The sequence below is a fragment of the Erinaceus europaeus genome, chromosome 6 (assembly GCF_950295315.1).
Source record: "Erinaceus europaeus chromosome 6, mEriEur2.1, whole genome shotgun sequence".
In the NCBI taxonomy this organism is placed as follows: Eukaryota; Metazoa; Chordata; class Mammalia; order Eulipotyphla; family Erinaceidae; genus Erinaceus; species Erinaceus europaeus.
Genome location: NC_080167.1, coordinates 32,721,203 through 32,734,540, shown reverse-complemented (window position 1 = coordinate 32,734,540; position 13,338 = coordinate 32,721,203). Strand labels below are relative to the sequence as shown.

Here is a 13,338-nt window from a genome sequence, read left to right as displayed (position 1 = left end):
GTACTACCAATCCCACCCTCAAAGTCCCAAACTGGAGCTAAAGTTCCAGAGTGGGTGAACTGGGAGGGAGGCCAGTAAAGCCATGACTGGGCATTGGCCCCTCAAGTAGGAAAGTGGATCTCAGATGGCCATGTCTGTTCTAAAAAAAGAAAGGCCACAACTAAGCCCAGATCTATTTTTACATCACACTCACTGGAGAGGAATGTGTATTATTTCAGTAACGGGGCGTACACACAGCCAAAACTAACTGTTTGGTTTGGCAGCTTCAGCAGAACTTAAGTTGTTGAGACAAAGAGAGCAGAAACATTGTCAAAAAATGTAACTATTTGCTGAAACGATTCTAATAAATACACATCATATACATCTATTCTCCCTACTTCCTTTCCCAAAGAAGGAAAAAGAAAGAAGAAAGGAAAAAGGGAGGGAGAAAGAGCTAGTGGAAGAGAAAGAATGAGGAGGAAGAACACTAAAAACATTTAGAATAAAAAAATTAGTGACAACTTTCGAGTAGACAGCAAAATTCCATATCAGAGACTGGGAAGCCAGATTGTCTGGGTTAAATAAGGGAGCAGCAGTGCCCAGTGGACTTCCTGTCATTGGTCTTGAGATACCGAGCATGGGACAGGGGCTAAATGATACACTTCTACATTTTTATCTGGGAACATAATGGAGCTAAAAATTGCACAAACAAATGGATTTATTTGCCTGTACCCACCTACCAGGCATGTGAACCGAAAGAAAACCCAACAGATACCCCAACAGGTGGTGAATACAAATTGCCTCTGGTTAAGGGGCAGGATTAAGGAGATAGCATGACAGTAGTGTACAGGACCTGCATGTATAAAGCCCCGGGTTTGATCCTGAGCACCACCAGCACTGAGTGGTATTTTGGGTGAAGAAAAGTTAAATTGCTATAAAGTTAAGGGACAAAACTCTATCTTCCAGGCTTGTTATTCTGCACTAAAGAGAATCAATAAAAACAAAAAACACTTAACTTCATATACTCACCTACTGTAGCATTTATCAAGGATAGTACAGAAGAAGGATCATTTCAGGGTATGTATACAACCTGTATATGTTTGGCTCATATCCCACACTTTATGCCTTGGATTTTTCAACTGCAAAATGGGGTTCTAGTGAGCATTAAAATGAGGAAAAGCACCACTGGTACTTAACACAGTCTGGGACAGAAGGCTGCTACAATTGGGAAAATCCCAAGACAGTGGATCTGTGTCAGGTCTGGATGTTCACTGGTGGCTAGGAGTGGGGCCTGAGCCCCTAAAGCAGGATAGAACAGTGCTGGAACAAGGTAGTGTTACCAGGCAGGACAGGTTATAGGAGAGACCAATAGGAAAGATTCCTTGAGATCAAAGAAGCATGGCTGGGGCCCTGGTCTGTGGGAGCTGACATATAACTGAACATAAGCATAGGTCTAGAGTGAGGCCATAGAGATAAACTCTGGATCTCTAGAAGATGTGTTAGAAATAGCATGGGGGAAGAGGGTAGAGAGGAAAGAACTGACTTGAGATAGGGATGGAGTGGACTTGGTGAGAAGGGCCCAAGAACCATAATCAGTGCAGAATTTACAGTCATGGGGACAGCTCGTCTGTCAACCATGCTTCTCAGAAACTTCTGGATGAAACTAAGAAGGGACACATTAGTAGTTACTTCTTAGAGCCAAGGGAATCATCTAAGACAGAAGTCATAGACAAACCTGAGTTCCAAACCATTTTCCATCCAGTCAACTTGCCAGTGACTACCTTCCCTGTGCTGTTGTCAGGCAGGGACAATAAACTCTCCAAGGGTGAAAAATTCAACATGTATGCAAATCCCTGATTCAGGCACAGGACATAGGAAGTGCTTCCTACCCCTAAGTTTCTACTTGTTTTCTTGAGGAAAGGTGGATCCCTCATATTGAGGGAATGATCTATATTGGCCCTTGGCAATCTTCTTCTTCTTTTTTTCTTTTCCTTTTTCCTTTGTTTCTTTTCTTTTTTTAAAAAAAAAATATTTATTTATTTCCTTTTGTTGCGCTTGTTGTTTTACTATTGTAGTTGTTGCTGTATAGGACAGAGAGAAATGCAGAGAGGAGGGGAAGACAGAGAGGGGGAGAGAAAGATAAACACCTGCAGACCTGTTTCACCACTTGTGAAGAGACTCCCCTGCAGGATGGGAGCTGGGGGCTTGAACTGGGATCCTTACGCTGGTCCTTGCACTTTGCACCACCTGCGCTTAGCTCACTGTGCTACCACCCAACTCCCCCCTTGGTGATCTTCCGTTACCAAAAGAATCCAGAAACCCATTAGAAGGACTTGAGTAGACAGAAAGGAGAAAGCCAGACAGCTGAAAGGAGGAAAGCAAGGGCAAGAGTGAGAGATTCCCCAGAGTTTAGTGGCCTAATACCAAAGCCTGACCTGGCTCCAGGCACCTCCTCTACATTCTATAACCCAGCTAGGAAATGCCAAGAATCCCTCCATCCTTCCTTCCCACTTCTGGAGCATTCCAAATGCTGAGATTTTTCTTCCTCTTGAAACATCAGTAGCATCAGAGAGGAATTCACTGTGAGGCCCCATGGGTACCCTTTCACTCAGCACAACTGCCAAGCTAACAGATGAAGGGAAAAGATAACAGCCATGACCACCCTTCCTCACACTGGCTGCTATCCCTTGAGGTCTCCCTTCCATGAAGGAAGAAATTAGAGGTACAAGAACTCCAGCCTCAATTATTCTCAGAAAAAAGATAAGACTTGGGTAGGGACAGAAGGTCTGAAAGACAGAGCAGGATTCAAAGCAAGACATAGGCTATAGGAAGCTAAACAAACTGTGCTGGCTGATCATCCAGGAATCTCCTGATCTGAACTGTGTTTGGGGTGGCAGCTAGTACCCCAAGCACAGTCTCAGATCACTCTCTGTAGATAGAATTGCCATGAACTAGCCCAAAGAAAGGAGTCTTAGGCTACAAAAGCACATTTGGTGTGTTTGCTTTCTCATGTGCTCAACCTAGGTATGAGTCTTCCCGTAATCATACTAAAGGAAATTTCAGTGCTGTGGTATCTTTCTTTCTATCTTCTAGATGGAAAAAAAAAAAAAATCCCAGTAGTGAAAAAAAAAAAAAAGTGAGAAAGAGGGAAAAGAAAGAAAAGAAAAAACCAAGCAGGTTCAGATCCCTAGAGTTTTTAATTCTGCCCTGAAAATTATGACCTTAAAGCATGCTTGTTAATCTGATGAAGAAGGGCTGAGAAGTTAGAATGGAAAAAAGAGCTGGGCACCTAACACTCATGACATATCTGCTGATCTGTCTTCTGGAAGAAGGCATTAAGACTATACCTGCCAACATCTCTCACTTCTATCATGTAAAGACAAATTAAGCTTTAAAAATGAGTTAAATATTTAAAATGGTAAATTTTATGGGTATTTTACCACAGCTAAAAGTTGAAATTAAAAAAAATCAATAGATGTGTAAACACACAAATGAAATGATTCGATGTCACAGCTGCAAGAGTGTACACTCTCAGATTAAAAGTGGCTACAAGAAGCTGAGGAGATTGCTCAGCAGGGAGAAGTGCTATTCCAGCACTGCAGTACTCTAATAGATCCTCCCCACCTCTCTTTTATTTATTTTTTCTTGTTTGATGAGTTTATTTTATTTATTTCTTTATTGGGGGATTAGTGCTTTACAGTCGACAGTAAACACAATAGTTTGTATGTGCATAATGTCTCTCAGTTTTCCACCCAACAGTACAACCCCCAGTGGGTCCTCTGCCATCCTGTTCCAGGACCTGAACTCTCCCCCCAGAGTCTTTTACTTTGGCACAATATACCAACTCCAGTCCAAGTTCTGCTTACTGGTTTCTCTTCTGATCTTGTTTTTCAGCTTCTGCCAGTGAATGATATCATCCCACATTCATCCTTCTGCTTCTGACTGATTTCACTTAACATGATTTCTTCAAGCTCCATCCAAGATGGGCTGAAAATGTGCAATAGTTCTAGTTTATCTATCACTTCATTTAGCTCCCTTGTTTCTTTATTAATTTTCTGCCTCGGTAATCTATCAAGTTGAGAGGGGGCTGTTGAAGTCCCCTACTATTACTGTGTTGCTGTTGTTATATTCCTGTAGCTCTTTAAGTAGATGTTTGATGTATTTGGATGGCCTCTCCTTGGGTGCACATGTGTTGATAATCATTAAGTCCTCTTAATTGATTGATCCTCTGAACACTAAGTAATGTCCATCCCTCTTTTTTAACTTTATTTTAAGGTCTATCATGTCAGATATGAGTACAGCTGTTCCTGTCCCTTTTTTGTGGTCCATTGGCTTGTATGGCAGTTTTCCATCCTTTCACTTTGAGTCTGTGTTTGTCTTGTTGAGTTAGGTGGGTTTCCTGCAGACAACATATGGTTGGGTTGTGTTTTCTCATCTATCTTCCTACTCTATGTCTTTTAATAGGTGAATTCAGGTCATTGACATTTATTAATAGTATAGATTGAAGATATTTTAATGCCATTATTGTAGATTTTTAGAGTGTTCTGATATATGGCATGTTTATGGTGATATGTTTATAGAAGATATTTCAGAACTTCTTTCAGGATAGCCTTAGTGATAGTTGATTCCTTCAACTGTTGTTTGTCTGAGAAGGTTTTAATGCCTCCATCTAGTCTGAATGAAAGTCTAGCAGGATACAGTATTGTTGGTAGAAAGTCTTTCTCATTGAGGACTTGATACATATTTTGCCATTATCTTCTGGCCTGTAGTGTTTGTGTGGAGAAATCAGCTGCTAATCTTATAGGGTTTCCTCTTTAAGTGACTCTTGGTTTTTCTCTAGCAGCCTTCAGGATTCTTTCTTTATCTTTATTCCTTTTCATTCTAATTATGATGTATCTTGGTGTCTTTAAGTCTGGGTTAATTCTGTTTGGGACTCTCTGGGCATCTGGAACCTTTATGTCTTTTATGTTGTCTAGACTAGGGAAGTCCTCCTCTATTATGTCCTATAGAATGCTTTCTTCCCTTCCCTCTCTTTCTTGATCTGGTAAGCCTATATTATGTATATTACTTCCTTTGAAGTCATCCCATATGTGTCTGTTGTTGTTTGCAGAATCTCTTTTTCAGGTCTCTTACTGTGTTCTTAGTTTTCTCTAATTCATCTACAATCTTGCTAATTCTGTGTTCTGCCTCATTTATTCTATTCTCTCTCCCCTCTGCTTTTTTCTGTAGCTCAGCTATTTTGTTACCCTGTTCTGATACTGTATTAGCTTGTTCATCTAGTTGTGCTCTTAGCTCAGCTATTTCAGCTTTCAGCTCTCTAATGACCTTGAGATAATTAGTGTTTTCTTTCAGAGTCTCATTTGTTGTTTCCCCATTTATGATGACAATTCTTTCAAACTCTTTCCTCTCTCCTGTGACTAATTCTTCCATTAGTGTTTAGATGCTAATCTCACTGTTCTATGCTTCTACTTTTGGGGGGCTTTTAGCTGTAATTTTGTCTTGGTTCATTTCTCCAATGTTTTTTCTTGGTTTAACCATTCTACGTAGTATGTTATGAGGTCTTTCAGTACTTTCAAATTACTAATCACTCTTGCCCCAGTTGACTCATGTGTAAGTAAGGTACTTAAAAGAGTTCATAGTTATGGAAATTAGTAGTTGTTTCAATGTTATCTCAATCCCTGAGTTGAAGAACAGTGGCTGTTAAAGCCTCTATTGTTCTTTTTCTTCCCTGTGGGTTATGGTAGCCTGAGGGCTTTTTACCTGTAAGTAGGCTTTTTAGCTTAATCACCAACTCCTGACCAACAGATAAAGCAGGATGGGGAAGAGATAGCACAGTGGTTTTACAAGGAGACTCCCATACCCCAAGGATCCAAAACTCATGGGCTCAATTCAGCTTCTTTGCTGGCAGCCAGAGCCTAGCTGGGCAGCACTGCTGGGCCCTGTGAATTTCTAAACAAGAACCATTTATAGTCTGTAGGTTCTGAGGCAATTAGTCACCATGTTCTCATCAGGAGAACAATGTGGAATAGCTCCCATTATAGAGCCCCACTGCTAGACCACCTGGGTGTAGATCTTCTCTGAGTTTCCTGGTCAGTTCTCTGCCTACCCTAATGTCAGTATAGGGCCTCGCCCCCTGCTGCTCCAGCCTCTGAGGGCAGTAGCAATGGAGACTCACAGTTGCATTTGGTGAGTCTTAGGGGAGTCCTCTCCTCCCTTCCTTCAGCAGTCTTTTTATTAGTAAAACAGACTGGTGGTGGCTCCTCAACTGGCAAACTTCCAGACTGTTACCAGCCACTCAGGAGTAGATATGGGCTTTAGTCCCAGGAATCTCTCCTTAGGCTCCTCTCTGTCCATGAGCCACATGTGTTTGCACTCACAGGTGATTTTCACTCAACAGTGACTTAGTGGGTTCCCAAAATAGTCCAATTCTTGTCTTGTTGCTGTCTCAGGTGACCTTTGATATTTCTTGTTCTTTAGAGAAGTTTCTCAATTGGATAGAGCTGGAGGTCTGAGCAGAGTTGCGATCTTTGGATGCTCTGGTGATTTGGTGGGTTTTCAAAGTAGTTTCTTTACCTCTCTTTTAAAGGATAAAACAGCTACAGAACTGAGGAGGTGGCTCAGCAGCACCTATGCCTATGTATGTAATATGAGGCCCTGGGTTCAAACCTCTGCATTGCATTAGAAAGTACCAAAGACAAAAGGGGAACTCCATGGTAGCGTGGTGCTTTGGACTCATTCTCTCTCTCATAATAAGTAAATAAACACTGAATCTGGAAGGTGGTTTGGTAGCATACCATATACATGATGCCCTAGATTCACTCTCTGGCACATTAAAAAAAAACTATAAATTCATTGCAACTCTTAATCAAGAGGTATAGTCTGTTTGCTCACACTTTGAATCCAGGCTAGACTAAGTCTGAATTTGATTAGCAAAACAAACTGAAATAGCACTTCGCTAATCTTGTAGTAGCACCTTCTTTCAAACTTTTCTAATGCTCTGTGAAGAAGTCCAGGCTGACCTGCTAGACACGTCATCTCCTGTTAGCAAGCACTAATGGATATAGAAATGATGCTATTGGGGGTTGGGCGGTGGCGCAGCAGGTTAAACGCGCATGGTGCAAAGTGCAAGGACTGGCATAGGGATCCCAGTTTGAGCCCCTGGCTCCCCGCCTGAAGAACAGTCACTTCACAGGTGGTGAAGTAGGTCTGCAGGTGTCTGTCTTTCTCTCCCCCTCTCTGTCTTCCCCTCCTCTCTCTATTTTTTTCTGTCCTATCCAACAATGAATGACATCAACAATAACAATAATAACCACAACAAGGCTACAACAAGAAGGGCAACAAAAGGGGGAAAACTGGCCTCCAGGAGCAATGTATTCATGATGCTGGCACTGAGCCCCAGCAATAACCCTGGAGGAAAAAAAAAAAAAAAGAAATAAAGAAAGGAAGGAAGGAAGAAAGAAATTATGCTATCTTGGAGCAGCCAGCTCCCATGAGATTGTCAAATGACACATGAGCCATCCCAGGCAAAGTTAACAGTTAAAAGCAGTCTAAGTCAACAACAAATAAAATTAATGTCTTAAGCCATTACACTGTGGGATAGTTTACAATGTACAATAGATACTCAGAATGTGGAAGGAATCAAATGATGAAGAACAAGAAGCAGGTCTAAGTATCCAGTTTTGCAGTAGAAATCAAGACCATTTTACCCTAACTACATTTAAGCCTAAATGTAGTTCTGCAGAGGGGTTTTGGCAATCAGTCCTAAGGAATCACATGACAATGTCTGGCAAACCAAGAGGCAAGGCACTCTTGAGTTTATAAGACTGGGGCAGAGCAAGTGGCAACACTTACTAGAACTGGACACTGACCTTTGAAGACCAAGTAGGGATATACACCTGTGTTCGGCACAATTCCATTTTGCCTCTGCTATGTTCTAACAATAACCTGACTTAAAGAGATCAAAGAAGATGGGAATTGAGAGCTTATGAAATTATTTCACTAACAGAAAGTGAAATGGAACTGAGAACTCTGAGCCATAAAAACTGTACTTTTTACTAAAAGGACTCAATTTCAAAAGAGGTGACACATACAACCTGATTTTTTTTTCTAGGTGCATCACCACCTAGCCCTGAAAACCTTTTTTTATCAATGAGTTTTAGAAGTATTGGTTATATAAATAAGAGGGACTTAGAATATAGCAAGAAAACTTGGGATAGAGTATTAATTGGCTGGTTAATAATTTTGAATGCTGTGTTTAACAAGTCAAATGGAGGGTAAGGAGAACTCATGTTTTTCTTTCTTTTTTTTTTTTTTAATTAGAAAAATGGCTGAATTTATCAAGCCAAGTCAATCAATCAGGTTCCTATGGGGCCTGCTATCTGTAGACAATTATAATTACAGCTATAATCCATGCTGCACTGTATTATGTCTCCTAGCTATTTTTTTCTTTATTTTTTATTAGTGATTTAATAAGGATTGACAAGATTTGGGATAACAGGGGAACAATTCCATACAATTCCCACCACCAGAGTTCTGTATCTCCTCCTTATTCTTTATCCCTCTGGGAGTATGGACCAAAGATCTACATAGGGTGCAGAAGGTAAGAGGTCTGGCTTCAGTAATTGCTTCTCTGCTGGACATGGACACTGACAGATTGATCCATACTCACAGCTTGTTTATATCTTTCCCTAGTAGTGGGGTAGGGGTCTGGGGAGGTGAGTTTCCAGGACACATTAGTGAGGTCAACTGCCCTGAGAAGTCAGGTTGGTATCATGGTAGCATCTGCAACTTGGTGACAGAGTACTGGAACTGGAGGGTTGATACTCCAGGCCTAGACAGTCTGGTCACAGTCTGAAGTAAAACTTATCAAGGTGGCACTGGTTGCATTGATTTGGTTGAGATCAATAGATGCGGTATCAAGTGGTATGAAACAAAAGAACCATGAAGAAAAACGAGCAATGCCGCAAAGGCTCCAGGACTGGGAGAAATACTGGTTTTATAGAGAATAAGGAAGGTTCCTTGCTGTCTTAAGAGTTTAAGAAGGCAACAGATTGTTATTTTAACAAACTTATTTGGGAACTTGGTTCACCTTGAAAATCCCATGATAAGTTCCTAGCTATTTTTCAAGCTTCTCCTAGTAGCTAAGTCATGTCTCTGCAACCACCCTAAATACTGTCATACCCAGTTCTACTATGTCACTTGCAGCAAGTAAGTAATAGATTAAATGTCCTGTCCCACAAGTAGTTGACTTAGGAAGATTTAACAAGGTACATTCTTTTTTTCTTTTTGGGGGGTACTTTTATTTTATTTATTTACGATTGACTAGAGACAGTGAGAAATTAAGAGGGGAGGAAGAGATAGAGAGGAAGAGAGACAGAGAGACACCTGCAGCCCTGCTTCATCACTTATGAAGCTTCCCCCCTGCAGGTGGAGATCAGGGACTTGAACCTGAGTTCTTATACACTGTAATGAGTGTGCTCAACCAGGTGTGCCACCACCTGCCCCCCCACTTTTTTTTTTTGCATCCAGGGTTATCACTCGGGCTCAGTGCCTGCACTATAATCCACTGCTCCTGAAGGCCATTTTTTCCATTTTGTTATCCTTGTTGTTATAGCTTTTTTTTTTTTTATTGCTGTTGTTGTTGGATAGGACAGAGAGAAACAGAGAAAGAAAAAGACAGAAAGGGGGAGAGAAAGATACCTGCAGACCTGCTTCACTGCTTGTGAAGTGAGCCCCCTGAAGGTGGGGAGCCAGGGGCTCAAGCCAGGATCCTTGCACTGGTCCTTGCACTTCACGCCATGTGCGCTTAAACCACTGTGCTACCACGTGACCCCCAGGGTACATTCTTAAAAAAGAAGATAAAGTTATGATGGACTTTTAATAATTTTGACCTCTCATACAGGTCCTGGAAAAGAATGACAGAGAACCTAGTGGGGGTTGCATAACAATATAACTGAGAAATGTTATGCATGTACAAACTATTGTATTCACTGTCAAATGTAAAACATTAATCCCCCAATAAAGAAAAAAATTTTTTTTAATTTGATGTCTCTGTGCTTTCATAACTATGATATCACCATCTATGAAGATCTGTGCTGCCTTCTTGAAAATGTACCCAAAATTGTACCATGCAGATCTGCAGAGTACCTGCTTTTCTATTGTCATGAACTATTATCCACAGAATTCTTGTTCTTATCTTGTTCTTATCTCCCCCTCTGTCTTTCCCTCTCTCGGTTTTTCTTTGTCCTATCCAAAAACAACAGCAATAAAAAAAAAAAAAAAAAACAATGACAACAACGATAACAAAATGGAAAAAATGACCTTCTGGAACAGTGAAATATAGTGCAGGCACGGAGCCCCAGAGATAACCCTGGACACAAAAACAAACAAACAAAAAAAGGTGGGGGGCAGTGGTGGCACACCTGGTTGAGTGCACACATTACAGTGCACAAGGGCTCAGGTTCAAGCCCCTGATCCCCACCTGAGTGTTCCTATATTGTTCTTAACCTGAGAGCCTTGGTTGAATGTTAACATGATGATTTACTTTATTTTTAAATTCTGTTTATTGGATAATAAACAGAGAGAAAATGAGTGGGAAGAGGGAGATAGTGAAGGAGAGAGACACTTGCAGCACTGCTCCACTGCTTGTGAAGCTTCTCCCTGAAGATGGGGACCAGGGGCTTAAACTTGGGTCATGTGTACTCAACCAGGTATGCCACCACCTAAGGATTATTGTTGGGTTTGAAAGCTACTGCAATTTCAGGCTGTTCCTTGGTATTTTTCACCAAGCCCCTAACTTTTTACCAATGCCTACATGCCTAGAGGAGCCACAAGCTTCCAGCCACACTTGTTTTTGCCTACCTTCCCCCGCTTCATGGACCTACATTATTAATCTGCAACATTTTTTAATAACATACATAAGGTCCAGATGTTTTTATCTTTATTTTTAGAATGTCTAAGCTCCAATGTAATGATAGCCTTAAGATGAAAGGAATCTGGGTTCACCAAATGAGCTTGCACATCTTATAAACCACTTTATTCTGACTTAAGAACTACATCAACTTGTATTTATTTCCCCAACCTAAAGTCAATTTACTTGGGGCAGTCATCAATCATTTATCACATGCTTGTCTCTGTGCAAGAATGCCAGCCAATCTTACCCATCTGAACCTTTTTCAAGTACTTATCTTAAGACAATAGTCCCCTATGAATAAATCTTACCTCCTCATTACTTTGTGCCTATATGACCCATCTCCCACACAGACTCTGGATGCCTGTTTCTGCTGGTGTGTCAAAATTGTCACAGGGACAAATGAAAAATTAAGAAACAAACCCCTTCAAGTATGAGTGCTTGAAAGTCTTGCTTCAATATCAAGTTCTAGCCCTAATACAGGCATGCAGTTTAGTTGTCTTGGTCACCTCTGATACAGAAAGTGTTAGCCAAATACAGGACTAAATGCTCCAGAATTCAGAAAATCATGGTCTTTTTAATTTCCTTTTTGGGGTCAGAGATAGGTTCTCTTGGTCACTTTGCTGCTTATTAATGTACTTCTACTAAACAACTAAGAAAGTCAAGGGATATTAGTTAAGTTTAATGATTTGTCAAGGGATATCAGTTAAGTTTAATGATTTGAAGTATCTCTATGATGACTGTGATGATAATGACAAAAAGAATGAGGACCCAGAGACAAAGAGTTAGCAATTCAAGTAGGTATGTATTTACCAATATGTGTGTATATGTACCAACTGACTGTTTTGGCATCAAAAGATGTCCCTTTTTCTTTAACCCTCAGGAACCTTGTACCTTAGGGCTGACTCTTCTTGGCAGTTTTCATAGACCAGCAGTCTTATTTCTGACTCTGTCTCTCTTATTTCCATACCTACCCAACTTCTCGTCCCTGTTACCCTTCTGATTTCATTTCAATGAAAGCAGCTATAACTCCCACCAAAAACAAAGAGAAAAAAAAAACTTCCCTCAAAGCTTTGCTTTCAAGTACCCCACCAAGTTTTAGGTCAAGGACAAACACACAAGCAAAGAATAGTCCCTGCCTTCCCAGATAGCTGGGAACTTAGTCAAGACATCACTGGGTCCTGAGGATGACTATTCGATCACCAAGTCATACACGTGTTTCCTAATTCATCACAGTTCTCTCCTTTTCTAACAACAGTGGGCACATCACCTAGGAATAGGGTTGTTGTATTTTAAGTCCATCAAATACTGAAATAAAAATCATAACAAGAAAGTTCTTTTAAAGGATAAAGAAATCTAAATGTAATCCAACTTACCCTTGTTTCCCAGGAGAAAGGGGCAGAGTGTTCATCTTGCCAAGTTATGTCCTGAAATAAAAATTTAACATTAAATATGAAATTATAACCCAAACACAACCAGGCAAACATCAACCCAAGGTCATAGAGGAGTCAACATTTAGGAATAACTCCAATTCTTGATTCTATATAAGCCCGATGTTTTCACATTCTATAGAGAATGTGCTTTCTCAGTCTGGCTTCATCCTCACTTTTCAAGGGAAGGCTGTCAGGCATATTTCTACCTTGCTTGGCAAACACTTGCCTAGAAAATGCCTGGATAACCCCACACACAAGACTTCAAGGTAAATTGTATTAAATAAAAAAAGGGCTTTATAGGCTCAGTTCTTAGTAGCACCACTGGGTATGTGGTTTAAGACTCAGTCTTCTTGTCTATAAAAGGAGACCCTTCCTTCTCTTATAGCATTGGGATGAGGAGTTAAATGAACAGAAATCAGCGTAGGAGCCTATGTAACCTCTGCATCCCTCTAGATCTGAGCTCACATTCCGTGGTCATGAGTAGGAACATTCCAGGCTGCCACAGTATTGACCCATATTCCTCAGGTGTAGCATGCAGTATGTTGTCCATCCTCCTTTTGGAGGATGGAACATTCTCTACCATTGTTGATCCAAGTTGAGGGCAATGTCCTATGTGGGCCCTAAAGGGGTATATTGTGTTGTTCCCAATAGAAATGACTGGTAACAATGGAGAGAGGGATTTATTCGAGGTCTAGGCCCATTATGTCTGTTTGGGAATCTCAGTATTCCCCAATTAGGGCCCCAGTTGATGGGGTGGCCTGATAGTGACTAAAGAGTCACTGTTAAAGTATGCCAGTCTCTTGCCCTTATTCAACTTTTGCAGTCCTTGCTTTGATGAGGTTAGCTTTGGAGTGAGTGAGAGAACTGTAATAGGAAGTAGGTGAGGAGGGTATCTAAGTCTAAGCAGACACTATTTCATTATGAACTTTACACTGACTCACTACAAACTATTGTGTATTTTAGCTTTCAGGTACATATTTTGCCCTAATTTATGGATACATGTGAACATATGCTCTA

The 13,338-nt window shown here is 40.7% G+C and overlaps 1 protein-coding gene across 2 annotated transcripts in view; it reads right to left on the bottom strand.

Moving 5' to 3' along the window:
• Positions 1–13,338, bottom strand: part of C6H1orf198 (chromosome 6 C1orf198 homolog) — a 41,404-nt gene that overhangs the window by 18,172 nt on the left and 9,894 nt on the right. For both annotated transcript variants that reach the window (XR_009550213.1, XM_007538366.3), the window contains exon 2: positions 12,265–12,315. Coding sequence is in view for 1 of the 2 variants with exons in the window: in XM_007538366.3 (XP_007538428.1) it covers positions 12,265–12,315 (51 nt within the window). In the remaining variant the exon portion in view is untranslated. The remainder of the gene's footprint in view (positions 1–12,264; positions 12,316–13,338) is intronic.